Source organism: Phragmites australis, chromosome 20 (assembly GCF_958298935.1).
Source record: "Phragmites australis chromosome 20, lpPhrAust1.1, whole genome shotgun sequence".
In the NCBI taxonomy this organism is placed as follows: Eukaryota; Viridiplantae; Streptophyta; class Magnoliopsida; order Poales; family Poaceae; genus Phragmites; species Phragmites australis.
This window is the reverse complement of record NC_084940.1, coordinates 2,695,710-2,716,764: the sequence shown is the minus strand read 5'-3', so window position 1 is coordinate 2,716,764 and position 21,055 is coordinate 2,695,710. Positions and strand designations below refer to the sequence as shown.

The following is a 21,055-nucleotide window of genomic DNA, read 5'->3' as shown; positions in this document are numbered from 1 at the left end:
GGTTTGTCCTCCACCTATCCGGGAAATCGGATTGGTGTCTAGAATCTACCCGCTCCGGCGATTTTATTCTCTTTTGGGTTGCTTCATTGTTCGATGATTTGGGATCGTCTGTGATGCTTGATGCGTCTGATCCTGCGTCCTTCGACGATGCTTCTGCCAGTAGCACTGAAGTGCCTGAGCGTTCAGCGGTTCAAATGCATGTCTTTCAATGTGTTACTCGTGGCATGGAAACTTCAAAGCTTGTTCATCGGAAAGGGTGTCAGCTTCAAGCTGCAGCTCCGATCGCCAGTGACGAAGATGACCGAGAGACCCTTGCAAGGACCATGATGTATTTTTTTTTAATCTTTTTCAGCAATGTCGTTGCAAGGTCTTCGATGTAATCTTTTACATAATATATGAATGAAGATCAACTTGGTTTCTCAAAGAAAAAGATACCCATAGGATTTTTTTTTTGTCTTAGATCATCATAAGGGAGTCCTTTCGTAGTTTATTCTCTTTATTACTCCAACAGTTTTTCTTTACGGTTTCTATCACGAATAGATTCTCAAGTTCATTCTCTTTAGATGATATTATTTCTTCTTTTCTTTTATAATTTTTTTTAAAAAAACTGTTATAGATAAAAAAAAATTGAACGAAAATGAAAAAGAGAATCATGAAGGAAATGAACGAAGGGAATATAATTAGGATAGTCTTATGTTTTCATGTATACCACGCCGGCCGTCCGATCGACTGCGAAGGGCTCAGCCGTGCCCATCGGCTCCAGCTCCACTCCCGCACAAAATCTTCCTCGTGGGCCCCACGTCATCCCTCTGTCTTCTTCTTCATCCAACTAATCATTTCCTCTTTTCTGAAGCGCCTGTGAGATAGGTAGGCATGCCCTTTATCTTTTGAGATCTCTTATCTTTTCCCTTTGATCTCTCCGCCCAAATCAATCCAAAATCGAGCACCACAAAGCCTTTCGTTCCCCTTCCACTCCATTCTTCCGCTACTTCCTCGAGTTTGCCCGCCGCGCCCCGAAGCTCCTCGGAGCTCTCGTCGCCTTGCTTGTTCCCTTCTTGTGTGTGATGTTCAGGATACTTTGCCATGCTTGCCCACTAAATTTTGAGCCGTGGTAGCGTAGATTGAAGAACTGGATGTGTTCCAACCGGATGGATTCTAGTTTCGATCGATCTGCAAAGAGCAGGCGTCTGGAAGGGCTGCCGCTGCGCCTGGTCTCCTTGTCCACCAACACATTTCACATTCTACATTTTGTAGTTGCTAGATCAGCGGCAGAGCATGAAAATATGGCATTTGATGCAGACAATGAATGAGTATGAACACATTTCACACTTGCTTGTTTCAATAATTTCAGTGGCAACAACGACGCAACTAATTGTTGAAAAATCCTGATTTGCTTTTAAATGATTTTCCAGGACAGAACAGCTGAATCAGCTTCAGGCCTTCAGTATGGAACCTTTAATTTTGTCGGTGAGAATTCTCAGTTCCACACCGAGGCTGTTCGCATGACATCTAAGCTCGATAAGAGATATTGCGCTCTGGTTGAGGTAACACTCAACTTCATGTTTACCTGTACCTCAAGGCTCTGTAGCATCTAAATTATTACTAGTTTCTAAATACAAATTTTATCTACTAGCGTGTATTATTTCCTTGCCAGTATTATTGTAAATAAATTAATTCCACAGTTGCCGTGTAGTAATTTTGGCCATATAAATGATCTGACATGCACTGGTTTGATCACTTCCATTCTATCTGTTGGCAGATGCGCAATTCTATTGCTTCATGCATTGGTAGCCAAACATATGAGAGAAATACAAATATGGGAGATTTTGATGTTTTTGCTAATTGCTATGTTCCGCTTCATGGTTCTGTGCAACACAATTTAATAATTTGGATGGCTCGGGTACTACATATTTAAATGTTTTTTTATCTTCGTGTTCTGTTGGAATCGTCAAGTGATCTAAATATTTGTTCTTTTTATCATGGTTTCAGGTGACGAGACCACTCGGGCAAACGAATATAGAGCTGGTTCGTCTCTGTTTCATTCCAATTCAATTTTTATCTGAAAATGGATGTTATCGTAAATCATAGAAATTTCACTTACAAACCTCTCTCACAATTACCATTGCAGCACAAGGAATCACAGTACGGGGCGGAGTTGCTTTTTTACCTGTTGTACCAACATAAAAAATATGTTACAAATGCAAAAAGTCTGGAGATCTTTCTCGTGATTGCCCAGAAAGTACGTCTGAGATGGATCCAAATGATGTCAGCATTGGTAGAAGCAGAGTTGTAGACGAAATTTTTGGTTCAAACGCCTCATCCAGTGCAAACATCGTCTTCAAGTCTGTCCGATCCACATCCAACGGCAGAGGAGACTGAGCAAAATGTTTCCGGAGGAGAAAGCTATAAATACAGCATCGATTTGTAAAGACTAGAAAGTTGTAATTACATCAATGCTGCAATTCTGTTCATTGATTCAGAATTTGTAAATGTATCAATGCTGCATTCTGTAATCTGTGGTACTGGCACTGGCGTGATTTTCACAGAGCTCCCACGTGATGGCTTCCTGCGCGGCGGGTGATTCGGGACGGCGGCACCGTGATCAGATCCCGCGGCGCACTCAGATGTTTCGGATGGAACACGATCGCGCGGCGTAATCAGACGAAACGACATGATTAGCGGCTTCAAATGGAACAAAATTGGCTTCCTCTTTACAGAGCGCGCGCGACTAGGTTGTCCGGTCTGGCCACAGAATGTCAAAATTGTAGCTAGCTTATATATATATATATATATATATATAATGTTTAGGTCCAACTTAGTTAACTGCACGTCACTTTTAGTTACAATTAAAAAATAGAAAACTTATCATCCGTAAGATAGTAAGCTATAACTAGACGTAAATAAAAAAATTAAGTTGCAATAGCGTTATAGATGAGTATAATTTCTAACGAATTTCTTGTCTAATGATGTATAACTTAAGGAATACGATTGTAATCGTAGCACAATCTAAAACGTAACTTATTAGCTTCTCGTGTTGCAATTATGTACTTCTAGATACGAGGTTGTGACTGGTTTAACTAGCGGATTATAACTGATAGTTGTTTAAGTTGTAATCGGAGGGTGATGCAATAGTAGATACAGTAGTTATAGGGATACAATATACTTATTATGTGTGTATATATATATATATATATGTTATTCTATATCCTAAGTGTAGTATATTATTCTATACCCATTAAACAAAATTTCAGTACTACCGAACAAAATTTTAGTAATAAAACACGATTCAATAATTACTACTAAAATTTTATTCAATAGATATATAATAATATACTACACCATAAATGCAAAATACTACTACGGTATACATATGTGTGGAGAGAGCATCGATCTCCGGCCTTTTGGACGCACTTGTTGTATCAGACAGCGACCGATGCCACTGTTTCCCCTCGCTGTTGCTCCGGCGAACAGTAGCCTACTCGATGGAGCCCGTCTCCAGTGAACAGCTGCCCCAATGGCACCAAGTGTGACGCATCACACGTACGCGCGCATGCACGGTCGCGGAGACCGTAGAGTTCTAACCTTTTTTTCTTTTCCCTTCAACTTTTTTGATCAGGCCTCTTTCTCTGCCGAGTACGGCTGTTCGTCGATGGTACAGCACCACACGCTCAAGATCATCGCGCGTAGGAAGTCCCTAGTACGTTGTCGTCGTCCATTCTTATCTACCTTTGCTTGTGTTGGTGAGTGGTGTCCTGTGACTGAGCTGCCGAGCCCCCAACTGATTATTAGCTGTTCTTGGACAGATAAAAACCTACGGTTTAATTCTTGTTTGAATCGTTTGGAAAAGGACACGAGGTGTTCTGCCTTCTGCCAAATGACTTAGCGGTATCATATCTAGCCGAGGGGAGACAAAAAGCTCAGCTCATCATTCAGGACACCCTGGTCCTTTGGGACAGTCGTCCTGGCTACTCCGGCCTGTATATGAATGCTGTAGTTAACCTTTTTGAGCAACATAGATGTAAACATGCTTATATACAAGTACTTAACTTCAAACGAAACAAGTGGGCCTTGATAAGTCATGATATGCATTACATTGACAAAGGTACAGAAGCTCCTGAACAATCCAATGCTCACCCGACCAAGGTCCTCAAGGATTCGCACACACTACCCCTGCCTTTTTGGAAGAAGGGACAAAAAAGCCAAGCGTAGCAGGACAGAGGCATCGCTGCCAATCTGCTGCTGCAATACATTGAGGCCAATCATTTACTTGGTGCCCCGTACAAACAATTTTGTCGGTTCAAAATAATTTACTTTCAATGTTTACACTCAAAATACTCCTATGTAGCAAAAGTATATCACGTATATATGTTGGTAATGATGAGGTCAAGAACATCCCATACTCACATCCGTCTAAGGCTACAGGCCTTTGAAAGTGCTATTGGAAGTTTGGAACAGCACAACACATCAAAGTGTCCTTAACATGGTCATATATTCCCATCTTTTTTCATGTGATACAAAGGAAAACAAGTTAAACCCACCATCCAAATACGTTTAGTTTTCTTCCGGACGATGCCCAATAGAAACTACTGATTTCGATCATGCTGCATGGCCTAGCCCACTGATTTCGATCTGCTTAATTGGGATCCATCATCCAATGTATGTTCACTTGTTAACACACTAGTGTGAAGTGTTCTTTGGGGAAACAAATTAAATAATTAGTGAACACTTCCAAATTAATGAAACTTTCAATTTAGAAACTTGAACTTTTTACTCGGGTTCAAACTTTTGAATAGAAAAAATGAATTTCCAGCTCAAATTTTTAAACAAACAAACAAACAAAAAATGAATATATAAGAGGAACTACATGTGTGCTACTAATAAAAGCAGAAATAGGTACCAAAATTTGCATCAGAGTCTCAGAGAGAGGACTCGAATTGAAGTGGTCTAGGGTATATCCACGCCCATGACCAACTAAGCCTTTCTGATTTTTTAAACAAAGACTCATACTTGGGATTCAAATTTTGCAAATGTCAAGTTAGTGTATGCGAACTTTGTTCACAGCCAGTGAGGATTCACAGATTGATCAATACCTTATATCCTAATATGAAGGTCAGAATATATCCCACCACAACTTGGAAAAAAACATTTCATTATCCCTGAATCCCGGTGTCTTACTATCTTCTTCCTAGTACAGTTGCAATCATTTTTTAAAAAATCACAACAATTTCTTAAAGACTTAAAGTAATATATATAGTACTACCACCGGATTGATCCTAAGACCATCCCAACCATATTTCCTTCATTTCGTTCATTTCCTGATTCTCCTTCCCGTTCTCGTTCCCTTTATTTTCTCTTATCTCTAACAACTTCCGTTCAAAGGAATTCGTGAAAGAAAATAAGAGAGAAACTGTTATAGAGGGAATGACTTTGAGAATTCCTCGTGACAGAAACCGCAAAGGAAACCGTTGAAACGCTGAAAAGAACGAATATCACTTCGTGAAGGGATTCTCATCTATGAAGGGACTCCTTTGGGGATAATCTAAAGGACGCATAGGTAGTTTCTCAGCAACCACACATTCATCCAAGCATGCAGAAGCTTAAGCTAGGCCCCAAAATGACATTCCAAAACAAGTACAGACCTGCACCAGCGCGCAATCCTCACGACGTACACAGACACACAATAATTCGATCAACAACACATACACACTGTCGTCGATCATTGGGCGTTATTTGGACCCATCGTCAAAGTCAGATGGATGTTGGATCCAAAGAGAATATAATGCATGCTTCTGTGTTTGCATGAGCATGACACACCAAGAAAAAATTTATCAGAGGTTAGCGATAAACAAGATTATCGGATTTATCGGGATTTTATCAACGATAGACAAAAAATTTTGGACAAAATTTGAAAAAAATGACTCAATTTATCTAGAAAATCATGTAGATTGCATCCAAATCATTTGACATAAAAAATAACACATAAATGAATTAGTATTGGAGGGGTTCGTCTAGCAGCCTACGGCCTGCGCGCCGACGTTTTGTTGCTCGCATGTTGAATCCGAAAATAAAAAACATCAAATTAAAAAATTACCGAAATATTTGGCCGATAAGTAAATTTATCGGCCTCTGCTGATAAACAGGATTATTGGGTTTATCGATTTTTTTCGACGATAAATTTTTCTGGACACAGCCCAGGTCCTTGAACAGATATAGCTAGTGCACTTTATTCCATGGACAGGAAGAGACAGCCACAGCAGATGGATTAGCCAAGATTTATCCATCGTTTTTATCCCCTTGATTAACATTAGCATCTACGTACGCACCTCCCGTGCCACGCGTTGAGCTCCAGTACGTGACTCGCGCACTGTTCGAGCACAGGAATAGTGGGTACTGCACGGGCGGACGGGTGGAGACGAGCTCAGCTGGGAGTAGCTAGTCGCTGTCCTGCATCATCTGGAGCAGCGCAGCGCGTAGGCCGTCGTCGTCCTGCAGCGCGGCGGGCACGTCCACGACCACGTCCTGCACGGTCATGCCGTGCACGCGGCTGACGCAGGCGTGCTGGACGTGAAGATCCAGGGCCCGGAGCGCGCCCATCAGCCGCGCGGGCGCGTGCGGGCTCGCGCTCGTGGCGCGCACCGCGGCCGCGTCCGGCCCCATCATCCGCACCTCCACCGCCTCGTCGACGACGCCCGTGCCTTGGACGGCGCAGGAGGAGGAGGAGGCCGCGACGCTGGGCTCCCACCTGGCCGCGGCGGCCCGCCTCGACTCGGCCTCGAGCCGCGCGACGCGGGCGCGGAGCTCGGCGATGTAGGCGGCGGCGTCGGCGAGGAGGGAGGCCTTGTCCATGCGGGAGACGGTGGGGACGGCGGCGCGGAGGTCGCAGAACCGGCGGTTCAGCTTCTCCCGGCGCTGCCGCTCGGCCTCCACGTGGCTCACGGTGGCGCCGTCCGGGCGGGGACCGGGCTTCCGTCCGCGCCTCTTCCCCGGCCGCTGCGCCGGGACCGTGACGCTCGGCTCCTGCTGCTGCAGCAGTGGCGGAGGAGGCGGCCGCCGCTGCTCGGAGAGCTCAGAGTCTGGGGAGAGTGAGGACCCCATGGGCCACAGCTCCTCTCCGTTGTCGTAGCCCTCGCTCTTGGCCACGACGTCGCCGAGCAGCCATTGCTCGGGGACCTCGCAGGAGGCGAACTCGATGACCGGGTGGCCAGCGTGGGAGAAGAAGGATGCCGGCGAGTGCGGCGAGAAGGAGGAGCACGGCGAGAGCAGCTCGTCCATGTCACTCGCTGCCCGAAGTGGTACGGACAGAGCCGGTTTGGTCGTGTGGCAATAGCAAGTGGTACCTGTGGCTCTGATTTTATACCGCAGGCGACACACTTGCGATTATGACCTCGGTTAGCAGGTTTTGTTGTGAAAAGGGACCTCTTTTTGGAAATAAATTCTATGCAACGGCTACATACGTCTGCTAGTGCAGCACCATCTGAATGACCACCACTTGTACTCAACATGAATATCAAAGTAGTTAATCTTATCAAAATGAAAAATTATTCTACAAACTTAACATATATGATTAGTGTTGAGTAAATTTCACCACTGCTTTGAGATAAATGTTGATAATAAATGATGGCCATCCAGATGGTACTTATACGAGGAGACAACCACCGCATAGAATCCCCCTCCCCTCTCCTTTTGGCCTCTTGGAAGTTGGAAGTTAGAACACTTGGCCCATTAAAAAGTGTAGATAATATGGAAGACCATAGTGAGAAAGTGACATGAGTTGGTCAAATAATAGAATAAACCAACATAAATCACTGAATGTTGATTTTGCAAATACGTATTTGAATTCGCTTGTTTGCTTTCGAGTGTCGAATGGCTCTCTCTTTCCGAGGCCTGACGTTTTTGTACCTGAAGTCAGTCAAGATCAAAGTCAGCGCGTAGAGACACTCATGCCGAACATCGTACATATATACACACATGACCGCGACCACCGCACCGCCCAAAGATAGAGATCGCTAGCTGCTACGTTCGTCGCGGACACAGTATGTACGTGAAGTGATCGAGTGCACGCAGACATTCGTGACCAGCTTGCGTGTTGCGGAAAATTGGAAAAACGGACCGTGTTCTTGGCCACGGAATCCGAAGAATGAATGTTCGGTAAATTCAGTTGAGGCGTTCACGCACGCAGCAGGTCGCTTTTTAGGACAGGACGACGACACTGTGCGTGAGAAACCGGAGCCTACGTACATGGATTGCCTTGGTCTCCGATTTTTTTAGATAATGGAACAAAGTTCCAGCCGCCTTGGTCTCCGATTGATTGGATGGGTGATCAACAACTCCTACTGCTCGTGTATAATATGCCGATCCATCAATCGAGTATCGTAAACAAGACCGCAAGCTAGTTTTAGTTGGATCCCTGAAACTGTAGGGAAATGCAACTCCGCATTTTTTTTTACGCATGGCTATCTCGGTTGTTCATCTCTCCAACCTAATATTCAATCTATCTTTTAACATGAATTTTAATATAAATAAACGGTACTAATAGGGCTATGGATTTTTTATGTTCCCTGACTATACCCTGGACACGTCGACCCTGCAACGGCAGCGTCTCCCAGTGTCATATACACACGTGTGGCCATATATATATGCATATGTATGCATGACTCGACTGGTGTGCCACGTTGTTATATAAAGGCTTCAGATAGTTGTAGCGTCCAAAGAAACCTGATCGATCACACAGATGAGAAATTCCAGTGATATGTCCTCGAAAAAGAAAATTCCGGTGATTTTTCAGAACTCCTCGCTCCACTTATGTACAGAGAAAACACGTATATATTTTCGGTCCTCACTCTTCTGTCCACGATCGGCCCTTTTAGTATTACAAGTAGCAGCTTAGACTCAAATTTAAACACGTCGACGTGCATACGTACTGTGCTAGGAAAAACCTGCAGAGACCAGCTTCCATAGCTCAGATCCAAGCACATCAACCCCTTCGGACTTCAGCTGAGTTCACCATGCTCCCTATAACCTTTCTTCCTTGCTGGCTCGATCGCCCCTGTAAAAAAAATCCCAGACAGCCGGCAAGCGTTAGAGAAGTCTAACCGTACGGTGGCTCGCCGGGCGACGCAAATCGCCTGCGTGCCCGGGACGAGACTTGCAGCGCTTTGGGAAAGCAGCCGGATGCGCGCAGCCGCCAGCAGGCCAGGCGGCCAGTCCATCCATCATCCATGGCGCGGCTCCGGCGGTCCGGCGGCCTCGAGGCCTCGCCCTCAAGAGACTCCGGCGCCGCGCGCGCGGTCCTGGCTCCTGATATGATCTGACCAGCGTTTTCGCGCTGAGCTGCTGCAGCCTGCAAGTCTCAGGGCGTCACAGGGCAAATGGTTAATGTCCTAGCTTGATAGTACTAGTTGGATCTAGAGATAGTTTACGGACCCAATAATATTCTGATTTCAATAAACGTACATTTATGCGTACATTTGTGCCGATTCACATTTATTTCCTGAATAAACGTATTTTTACGGTCCAGCGGCGAGTAAGTGCTACGACTAGGCACACAAGATATTCCAAAGTTCTAATAATTCAGTCCCCCCACCCCCCGGGACTTTTTTCATTCAAGGATTTTTTTCTTTCTTTTTAATCAGTATATACTACTTATTGTGAAGCTCAAAATCTTCTTAAAAAAGGAGAAGAAGACCCACTGCCGAGGTTTCGTAAATTGACGATGCAATATTTGTAATGGGTAGGGATTCCTCTAAGAGATACCGACTGAAAATCAAATAAAATAACATGCAATATAGACAGGTTTGAACCTTCTAGATGACAATAACCCTATATCATATATGGAGCTTTCAACCTTGTATTATCTCGAGAAAAGAGAATTACAATATGAGGTTTCTAGACCTAAGCTATTCAACGAGTTATTTGAGCTTAGTCAAGTTCCAGGAGTGAACCGATCCGTGAGAGAGATTCATCAACCAAGACTGGACGGAACCGGTCAGAACAATAGGGAAGTAGTTGATCATAACCTTCTCGTGTCTTCCGGCGGCCTGCACCATGGTGGTGTAGATCTGTAAGAATTCTTCTGGGTTGGTCGAGCTGTCATACTGTTCGGCTAGGATCAGGCAGAATTTGTCTGGCCAGCGCACCTCCCGAGCTTGGCGGATAGGGCGTTACACCCTGTCCCGTAACGGGGTGCCGCTCATTGCTGGGCGGCAGCGCGTGTCTTGGGGCAGAGACGGCGGTCTCTGGGTCCTGGCGATGGGGTGGAGCCGTCCGATGCCTCCCTGCAGGGGAAAGGCGCACGGTAGGGTTGTTTGCCCTTTTCTAGCACCCGTCGGGTCCTATTCTCCTCCTCTCTAGTTGCCACTTGGCTCTGGATTATGCCACGAAGGTCATGTTGGCGCAGTGAGTCGCGTAGGTTGGAGGGTTGGCCACCCCGACTTGGTGGTGGCCCACGGGTGCTCCCCGTGGTTGGGGGAGCACAGGACCTATTCTGTCGCGGGTCTGGCTGTGACCCATGGCGACCGCGAGCCTCACCGGACCTCACGACAGGCGCGGTGCATGCTGACGTGGTCTGGCGCTAGGCAGTCTCGACCTGGAGGGCGAGATCACGTAGCCATGGTGCCACCGGCGAGCCCTTCGGTACGGGCACCAGCAGGTGGCTGAGGAGAACCCGTAGGGTCTGGAGGTTCTGCGCCGGTGTCATGGTCTCGTAGTTGAGACGCTAGGCATGGAGCGGTGATAGGTCGCGAGGTGGGGAGCCCCCAGTGTTGGGGCAGCATGATGGCCTAGGTGAAGACGTCACCGTAGAAAACACTCTATGCAGGGGCTCCTCGGGATGGTGCTGGGAATGATGGGACTGTCTTGAGGCACCTGCCTGTCCGGCGCCAGGCTCGTTTCCCTCTGGGCAAAAAGCCGGGGGTTCGCCGTCGGTATTTGAGGCGTGGGGCCCTCCAGCGCCCCCTGCGGAATGGGCCACCATGCAGACCTCATGTTGGGTCTCGGAGCTTCCTGATTCCGGCTCGGTGTCCCATGCCTGGAGTACACCTGGTTTGTCCGGATGGTACCCTATGATGAATACGTCACGGCGGCTGGGGTCCTCGGAACGGGACTCAGCAGTTGCCGTGGATTCGGCCATGGGTAGCCTGATCAAGTTTTTCAAACTTGCTGAAACGGCGAAAACGTGCCCCCTATCTGGCGGGCCAAATGTCGAAGGTAAATCCCTAGCAGTAATTCTGGGGTATGCTGGACAGTGGGTGCATGAACGGTGTTTCAGGGACCGGATGTGTCTGTGTGTAGATGGTGGATTCGGGGACACCAGGGGTTATACAGGTTCGGGTCTCCCGAAGGATAACAACCCTATGTCATGTGTTTGTATTATCATAGATCTCACTTGGTTACAGATGGTGTTCTAGCAGTTTGCCAGAATTGATTTCTCTACCTTACAAACAGGGTCCTCATCCTTTTATATAGTAGGGAGGGGGAGAACTTACATGTGGTCTCTACATAGATGGCCCCTGCTCATTCTAACATCTAACTCAAATCATCATTATGGAGGGCCACGCATGCCAACTTGCTCTGACGACATTGTATGTCGTGCTGTCGTGCGCCGTCGTGCTTAGCCCGTAGAGCCCTACCTCGCCGCATTTAATGCAACGGGATAGAACGATGCCCTTCTGCATCGTCCCCGTCCACTTGCTTCTCTACACCGTCCTCGTCCACTTGCGTCTCTGCGCTGTCCCCGTCCACTTGCCTCTCTGCGCCGTCCCCATCCACTTGCCCTGTCGGGTGGCTGACAATGTCCCATCTGTCGTGTGGCGCTGCGCTGGTCTGTAAAGTCTCACTCCGTAGCCTTTAATGCTACAGGACGGGACAATACCCCTCTGCACCGCCCACGACTTTATCCGCCGGAGCCGGTGCCTAGTGAAGAGAAACTTTCGAGCGGGTACCAATAAATGCGCTTCAGATGGGTTGTGCCTAATCTCGCCTGCAACCAGTGGGGCTGGTCGCGGGTTTATGTGAAGGCGTAGTGAGATTGATCGCTGAAGGCCTTGCACTGGTCGCGGTAACCCTACCCTGATCGCGTGACCGATCAGCTTTTTAGGAGGCATGTTCCCCTGGCTGTTTGCACCCTTCGTGGGGCCTGTTAGTTAGGGTACCCCTTTACTCAATACACCGATAGCTTCCAATCATTCTCTGACCCCAACTCCATGACAACATAGTAAGACCTACCACCTCGACCAGCATCAAACCTTCCATGTACGGTTACATCACTTTCATCTACATCAAGATTCATAATTGACCTAACACGAACAACAATTTCATTGAAACAAGACGGGTCCCAAATTTCAACACATGCTCTCTCATCTTATCAAACTCCCCATTTACATTAACCGTGCCACCACAAAACACACGGACAATCTGGTCCATCTATACAAACCATCCAAAGATTTCACGTATACAAAAATATGTAACACATGCAAATTCTATATATAATCAATTTCAATCCCCATGCCTCATTATTGTATCACAATAATTCAAAATTACTCATATATATAGAAGAACATGCATTGCTCATATACATGGAGCCTAACCATATATGCCTCAATTACCTACACTCAAATAATTGCATGAAACAAATTTCACACGATAAATACGTAACTATACATCCATAGCACGATATTTAACCTCTAATCTAACTTAAAATGTACAAATTTCATAGATCATCATCACCAAAATACTAAATCCTACCTACGTTTGACCTAAGAATGCAAGTAAAAAAAACCTAAAATAGATAGAGGGAATGGACGAGCTATAGGATACTTTCCCGTGAAATCCATTTTGAATCGGGTCCGAATGGTGGAGGATTGGTCGAGGAGACTCTTATCGGCGCACTCAATCTGGGAAGACAGAAGGAGGAAGAAGAGCATGCCGGAGGGAAGGGTCACACCGGCTCTCTGTATACATCTCAGTCACGCTAAGAGGCTTGGCATAATAGCCGGTTATGTCAAAACTATTGATATAACTCAAGCCTGTCACGTTGGCTGGCTGTCGCGGTGCCATACTAGCGTGGCATCTTGGTAACTCCAAAGAAGTTGGCATGATAAAGGTGAGGGGCGTGATCAAAGAACTAGTTTATAAAAGTTTGCGCTCGTACGTGCCAGGCACGGCAGCAGCTTGCGCGCTCAGACGAACGCCGCGCGTCCGTCTGCCGATGTCATCACATCGAAATCGCAGCTATATCATGGTGATTATGTGGCTGAATCCGATGGAGATTACGTTGCTGGATACAGGCTTCGCGATCGCTATCAAGCTGGACTGGTCCAATCACACCAATCTTTCCAATTGATTTGTTTGTAGATACCGGTCTTGTCGATTTGTTGGCGTCACTCTCACTCATGTCGGCTAGCTGCTGCTGCTCCAAATGTGATTCGTTTTTGAAGGAACTCAAAATGTGATTCTAGAAAAGGCAGGTTGCTAGTGTTCTAGCAGCACATACCACTACGTTACGTTATCTAACCCATTCATTCCGTTACTTCCACGAGGCAGATCCATGGGGCCGTGAGCTTTGCTGTCATACTATAGGACGTGCGCATGGACAACGGTTTCTCTAATATATATAACTATATTATGACGTGACCGGTGATAAGTGGGTCAACTTTTAGTAGGTCTAGTGTGTTAGTGACGATGTGACGTATCAACGGTGACATCAAAGTGCGCATATATGCATGGCACATTGTGTCTTTTACCGCAGATGCTGATCTAATCGCCTTTTATTTCATGATGTCATGCAGTTTAGACTGCAGATAGGGACGAGTTGATGAGGACTGAAGTTGTACCGCACACGATCGACCTATCTCCGTTCGTACGTCCATTCACCGGACTGGACTCGATGCGCGCGAGCTTCCTATTAAGCACAACCATGATGGATCTATGGTTCACACACGATGAGTATATTCTTGACGCGTAGCGCACAGGTCCATCGCAAGCGCTTGCGCTACATTTCTACTTGATGGGTGATTGGTTGTCCGTATAAATAGATCTTGGTTTGATGGATACGTATAATTTTAAAGAGAAACTTGTTTGGGTGTTCGCATGTATTGTTTTAGTCTGGTCTAACAGATGCAAATATACATCCGTAGTCTGGCATAGAACTCCGTAGCTTGGCCCGGCGAATGAAGGCTGTTGCATCTGCTCATGCAGGGGGCTCACTTGTCTGTGTCACAAAATTATCTTCACACGAGAAACCAATTAGAAGCTCAGCTCTTGCATCCGTATAATCAGATTCAATCAACCAAATAGAAACTCAACTCAGTCTGTCCAGACAAATATCATCAATCAAACACTATTCTTTCAACAAACATGACTCCACTTAACATGCGTATACGATCCATACGGGCAACAACACATACGGATAACCAATCACATCCTTAATACAAGCAGCGAGCAAAGAAGCGAGCCAACCAGCATATCCCACGTGACCCACCATCTCACCAATCCAACAGTCATGTATGAGAAATTTTCGTTGATCTTAATCTTTAAAATACGATATTCCTTGAGTCATAAATTGGATTTGCGATCTGTTTAAAATATATTGTTGGAAAAATACGGTTAACAAAATGAGATCTCTAAAGCCTACTTTCTAACAAAGTTTTCAAAAATGACGATAAGAATTTCATAGTTACGACCGTTTAACTACGAGTTGCAATTGATTGCAATCAGGTCACTACGAGTTGCGGTTGATTGCAATTAGGTCACTACGAGTTGCTATCATTTACGACCATGTCACATTGAGTTACAACATAGTCACTATGAGTTACGATTGCAATCACTATAAGTTACTCACTTTTACTCTGAGTTACAATCAATTGCGATGGGGTTGAAACTTATGATCGAATTGTGATGGGTTAAAACTTATGATAGAAAGTGCTATTAATGATATATCACAGCTACTTGCCTGGGAGATTGTAATTCACCAGATTTAGGGTCGTGAATGAGGGTGCACAGTGGCGAAATCCAAGATAATCATATGTTGTAACTCGTAGTGTCTTTGATCGACTATATATGATTATAACTCCATTTCTAGGAGACTGTAACTTACTACATTTTAGATTGTAACTGGATGTGTGAGCAAGGTGAATCCATGATTGCAAGCGAATCGTAACTCATAGTAATTGTGAATTCATGGTTGCAGTTATTTGAAAATTTGTCAAAACATATCTAGGATCTAATTTTGTTAATCACATTTTCTTGAGTAAGATGTTTCAAATAGATCGTCAATGGGAGTTGCACTTTGAAGAAAAATTATTTGAAAGATTTCAATTAACAAAAGATTCCTTCTATGCATGGCATCTTGATTGGTGGATTGATGTCACTCGTGGCTTACCATGAGAGGTGGGATGGTGGGAGGACTGCTCACGAGTGCAGTATGACTGGCACAACCACCTCTAACTCATTGATCTCGGAGTTGAAGGTCTGCTAAACAACCCTATATACACACATGGGATCAGAGTCCTCTTCAACCTAGATGGTTCAGGTGCAGACGGGCAGAAGCCTGGTGGCAAAGTACTGAGGTGGGTGCTGAGCCGGAGTGGGATCGAATCCCACGTCCTGCACGATTCCCCGATAAGGTCTCAAAGAAGACAGAGTAAAAGAGATCCAAATCTAAATAAAAAAAATTAAAGAAACCTAGATGGTTCAGGTGATAGCTAGATGCTGAGGAACCGTTTGAGGCCGGGAAGATGAATGTTCTATGTAGGAATCGCGAGGAGGGCAAAGCCAGTGAGCCGCACAGGATGGGGGTGGACGAGCAGACACACCGGCCCTTGCACGCGGTGGGGGATCACTCGCCGTCTGCCGCCTTGCACGCGGTGGGGGTCACTCCTCGTCTGCCGTCTCTGCTCACATGGGCTAGACCTTTTAGAGCAGCGATTCTGCCATCAACTCGGATACATCATATCCGACCTGCACGAGTTGCAGCACGGAGATTCCACGACAAGACCTGCATACGATCGAGCGATCTTGTTGCGCTCGTACGCGTAAATACACATGTGGGTCTCGAAGGTGGGCCGGTCGGCCGGAGGATCGCGTCGATCAACGATCGCAGCAGAGGCTTTTGCACGTCGGGTGTCCGAACCACCTCTTGGATGTTAGGTCCACCGGAGCCCGGCGACACCGGCGGACGGCGACAAAAGGTGGTGCCGGCAGTGGCAGACTGGTGATCCCAGGTCTACGCTAAGGGCATCTACATCGGGCGTCCATATCGCTAGATGACTAGGATTTCGCGCCGACGTGGAGGAGAGGAGAGGAGAGAGAGCGCCTGATATCGCTTCGTGAAGAGCTAGCGATAACGCGCGATCTGCCGAGACTCTCGATGTATATGAAACATGTATATGAACGTGCTCAAAACAGTTAAAACACATTCTGCCGTAGAGTAATTTTTCCGTTGGTGGAGCTCCAGAAAATGACGGGGCACCTGAATACGCAAAAGCAAAACTGAGTTTTCCTTATAAAAAAAAAAGTTGGAACATGTTGCGCGGACGTACCCAAATGACCAACACACAAATTAAACATGTTGCCGACATACAGTAAAACCTACTTCGAAATAGTATTATTCTTGACTGAGATGCAGAATGAAGAAGACCCTTTTGATATATAGCAAAAACATGTATATGCACGTTGTCTTGGCTGTCATATATGATATAGATGGACCGAGTGGTACATCCTCTAGAACATGGTCGTGTGCGTGTTCCATGTATTCTTCCTTTTCGCACATAATAGTTCTCAGCAATATATAGTGCTATTCTAAGAAAAAAAATAAAAGCCATATATTAAATTGCTGATGTTGCTGATTCTGTTATCATATACGTTTTTTTCCTGAAGTGGTCGGTTGGTATTTACACGTCATATATACACGTATATATGTACCCATAACCCAAATCGATTTGTAACTAGATGGCGGCTTAAGTGTACGTTAGTTGGCCAAGAGTGCAAAATACTGCTATATCACAAAACGGCATGCACGTAAGTGGTTCTGTTTGATTCTTTTTACCTATTTCAACTGTATTGCACTTTGCACGCGCACCCACAACTTTAATTTGTATGCACATAAGTTTTTTTAGCCCAAAGATAAAATAAAAATATACGAGAGAAATTGAAATCGAAACGAGCTACGAGCTGACATATATAATAAAACAAGGCTGTATACATCATCACATGATACAAAAGGTCGGAACACTTTCTATTTTCTAAAAAAATACGGCCAAGCTTTCCTTCGTTTTACCGTACGTGTAAGCAACGTTGCGGTTCCTCTCCAATTTTGCGGCCAGGCGAAATCGGCTCTGAAACACTAGCTTTGCTTGCGTCGATCAGCACTGATCGACCTGGTCGGCGACCCCTTTTGTGGTTGTGGCAGGTCTGCATCCGCGTGCCGTCTGCGGTCTGCCTGGCCCGCCTTCATCTGAAACTCTGTCTGATTAATTCTGATCTGCTGCTCGTCCCGTTCCTGGCACATTTGCACGCATTGCGCTCTGCAGGCGCTGGTCGACTGGATGAACGATCGACACGCGGAGTGAGACGAGCTGAAGGCCAGGAGCCACACTGCAGCTGCAGCTGCAGCCAAATGAAAACCGGCAGGCGCGCACTGGACCAACAACGACTTGACTTCGACACGGAGGACAACGTCCCAGTCCCAGTCCCAGTCGATCCGAAACCGTGGGGAAACCGTGTCATCCCTCAGCAGTCAGCGCCACTTCTCGTTCGACGTTCGACACGCCGTGCTGACGAGGCAGCTCATGAACCCGTACGGTCGGTCTCCAACATACGGCGGTCTAGAATTCGCATGATCGAGCGAGCCATCATCGTTCCGGCCGTCTGTGTACCATGTGCACACACCGCACCGACGCCGGCCATGAAGATAGCACAATAGATAAGTTCTCCAATAGGTTAATTATAGCATCTTTATATTAATTAATTAGAGGCTTCTTTGGACACCCTCATGTTAATCCTAGGTGGAGACTTGCTAGAAAAATAGAGAAATTCTAGAAATTCTCACAAAAAAGTAAAACATATTGTCGTTGATTTGACTGCTTAATAATCTGTAGAGATGAATCTACTAAACAGCAAGTACCTTAAAAAAAACATATAACAAATTAGATGGAAGATATTGTTCGGAATACAACTCAACAAGTCACGTACTTAAGGCAACAGGACTCCAATCATGTACACGTAAAAAAAAGGAGCAAACTCGGTCATCAATTTAGGCACGTATACATATTGGAGTCCTCAAAGTTTTTCAACTCTCGCACGCTCTAGCAGGGTAGATCATGATATGCTTTAAACATTTTCCAAACTTTCCTTGCGGTAATCAATTTAGTCACGTATACATATTCATTGGAATCCGGATGGTGTTTCAACTCTCGCATGCTCTAGCAGGGTAGATCATGATATATTTCCAAACATTCTCCAAATTTTCCTTGCAAGGACTCTATATAATATCATGTATAAGTTTACATCAGATCAAGAGAGAAGTCTTGTGTAGGCACTGGCGAGCAAATAAAATCCAAGCAGCTGCTGGAGCGTGCCAGGGAGACGAGGAGGTGCCATTGCAGGCAACACCAAGCTTGCGGACACGGTCATGGAGTAGGCGCATGAATAGCAAAACAAAGTTCTTGCTCGATGCAGAATACCATATAGTGGTGTTAGCATGTCCTAGAGGCCTCAGAACTCACCTAGGGCAAGCTCGAGTGGACGACAGAAGAATGAGGAGAGGCGGTGGGGGCACGAGATGGAGGCAGGAGTGTGGCCTCGGTGTGAGAGGAGGGGGCGGTGAACTTGGGCGGTGGTGATAGCGTTGGGTTGGGTGGCAATAATGGTGAATTTAGAAGGAGATTCAGAGGACTAGAGAAACAAAGGAGTGATGAAGATATGTGCGGTTGGGCTTGGCTATTTGGGCCAATATTCATGTTAGCAGAAAAAAGATCGAGCCATAGGGAGGTAAGAGAAGCGAGAAGATCACATTCATCCATTTTAAATTAGACAACCATAAGAAAAAGTATGATAATGAAAACAAAGCTTACCACAATCTTGATATAAGTGAGACATAAATAGATAACAAGTAGTTACCTAAATTATTATAGGATAAATTCTTTTTAAAATGACCAATATTGGAGATTAAAAATTATACTTTTATTCGTAGTATATAAAAGAAGTGTAATTAATTCTAAATTATCGCTATATGCTTCAAGTTCTAATTCTTAAAAACATAAAAAACTCTTTCCTATAGGAACTTTATTTATGTGTCTCATAAAATACTAGCACTTGCAGGTGCATGAATTGATAGACTAGTTATCTCTAAAAAAGTATTATAGACTGCATGTGTGCTAGGATGCGTAGTCAACTTTTATATCTCTTTATTAACTCTTCCTGCCACATAAGCAAAAAGCAAGGGGCCGGGAGCCAACTAGCCATGGCAAATGAAACAAGCAGCTGGCGTGCATCGGACGCACTCCGGCAGCATATGTCCAGGCACCTCTATCGTGTCGACGACGAACGACGACGCACGCAGAGCGCGCTCTCGTCACTCGAGGATTCGACACGGAGTATCAGGCAGTAACGATCGTTCTCCTACGAACCGTACCCTATGTTAGTAATCAATTAGTAACAAAGGCACATTCCAACATTGTAGCCACGAGGTTGATTGGAGAAATTATATAAAGAGGATTATTAACCTTGTTAATGAAAGATATAGGGAGCCGTTATATGTTAGTACGTATGCATTGAAATATTTTCACCATAATTGTAGTATCCAAAGTGCAAATTTAAAATGTCACAGTGAAGTCAACCAACAACAAACCATGAATATGCATAATCCAGTGACATGTATACTCGAGACTCTAGAGTAAACAATATAATATTTACAACAAAAGAATTATAGTATGAGCACATGGCAAGAAACTGACATTTGACGGACGATACGAAACCATTATATACACACACATACAATACCGCAGATTTTATCCCGCTACCGGAAAAACAGGAACTCCTATTCCGCGGATTTTACTCTTCTGGAAAACAGGAAATTTTTTATCCCACTGCCAAAAAAGCAGGAACTTCTATCCCGATGGCACGTGCCAAATCAGAAAGTGGAAATACAAGTTGTTATCTTCTCTCCTCTCTAACCCCCATAAACCGCCGCAAATCTCTAGATCCGTTTTTTAGTCAATATTGATAGGGTGATTTGACAGGGTTGTGAATCCCTCCGTCTAGTTGTGCTCTCTCCCTGATGTTCACCAATGAGCCCAGATGTCGTCCATCGGCGCAAGCTCTCTCTCTAGTCTCCACCGTCGACTCAATTGATATACTCGGCAGTGGTGCCGTGGCGGGTACATGCGTTGCTCGGCCGTGTTCGCGCTCCTGGACCTCAGTGGGCACTGCCGCGACAGCACCACCCACTATTCTTGTAGTGCTTGTCGGGCATCAAGGTCCATCATGGGTACAAGTAGTGGCACGGTAGTCGTCATCCCCTCACCATCTCCTTCAATCCAAGCGTTAGGTTTCTTTTATGTAAGGTTTTGATCTTAAGTTATTGTAATATGTTAAGAATTTTTTTCTGAAATCTTTTCTAGTACAGAAAGATATGCGAAGAGAAGAAGGGAGGGCCCCCCTGAGAAGGATTGGGCCGAAGTGGCTAAAGGCGAGAGAGAGGCTATGGTGGGTTGCGCCAGAGGAGGAAGAATCTGGGCCTTGGCTGTTGCATGGACTGGCTTGGCGCTTGGGGAAAAATGAGAGAGAGAGAGAGAGAGAGAGAGAGAGAGAGGGGGGGGGGGGGGGCTGGGCCAGAGGGAGATGACATCGGGCCAGTGTAGCGAACATGACCCTTTTAGTGTATGTATGTGATTTTGGTCATTAATGATAACATAGTAAATGGTACTAATATGTTTGTTAAGTATATGATTTAGTAGGTCTCATGGATGCAATACATGAAGAAGTCACCAAAGCCGAACTCAAGAAAGATTGAATTGGACGAGTTCAGAGAAGATTGTACTGACCAGATGGTCTGGTGCTC

At 45.5% G+C, this 21,055-nt stretch overlaps 2 protein-coding genes across 2 annotated transcripts; one reads left to right on the top strand and one right to left on the bottom strand.

The window, feature by feature from the left end:
• Window positions 1-784: 784 nt before the first annotated feature.
• Window positions 785-2,522, top strand: LOC133902012 (uncharacterized). Its single transcript, XM_062343582.1, has 5 exons — window positions 785-1,310; window positions 1,413-1,544; window positions 1,760-1,900; window positions 1,990-2,025; window positions 2,129-2,522. Exons 2-5 carry the CDS (start codon window positions 1,503-1,505, stop codon window positions 2,291-2,293), a joined length of 384 nt encoding a protein of 127 aa, XP_062199566.1. The 5' UTR covers window positions 785-1,310; window positions 1,413-1,502; the 3' UTR covers window positions 2,294-2,522.
• A 3,776-nt stretch (window positions 2,523-6,298) lies between these two features.
• LOC133902224 (transcription factor MYC1-like) lies at window positions 6,299-7,306 on the bottom strand. Its single transcript, XM_062343830.1, has one exon. It carries the CDS (start codon window positions 7,270-7,272, stop codon window positions 6,433-6,435), a length of 840 nt encoding a protein of 279 aa, XP_062199814.1. The 5' UTR covers window positions 7,273-7,306; the 3' UTR covers window positions 6,299-6,432.
• Between the last annotated feature and the right edge of the window lie 13,749 nt (window positions 7,307-21,055).

Coding starts and splice junctions, on each gene's coding strand:
- LOC133902224 (XM_062343830.1), bottom strand. CDS start 7,272: ATGGACGAGCTGCTCTCGCCGTGCTCCTCCTTCTCGCCGCACTCGCCG.
- LOC133902012 (XM_062343582.1), top strand. CDS start 1,503: ATGACATCTAAGCTCGATAAGAGATATTGCGCTCTGGTTGAG. Junction 1,545..1,759: donor GATATTGCGCTCTGGTTGAG/GTAACACTCAAC, acceptor ATCTGTTGGCAG/ATGCGCAATTCTATTGCTTC. Junction 2,026..2,128: donor GGCAAACGAATATAGAGCTG/GTTCGTCTCTGT, acceptor TTACCATTGCAG/CACAAGGAATCACAGTACGG.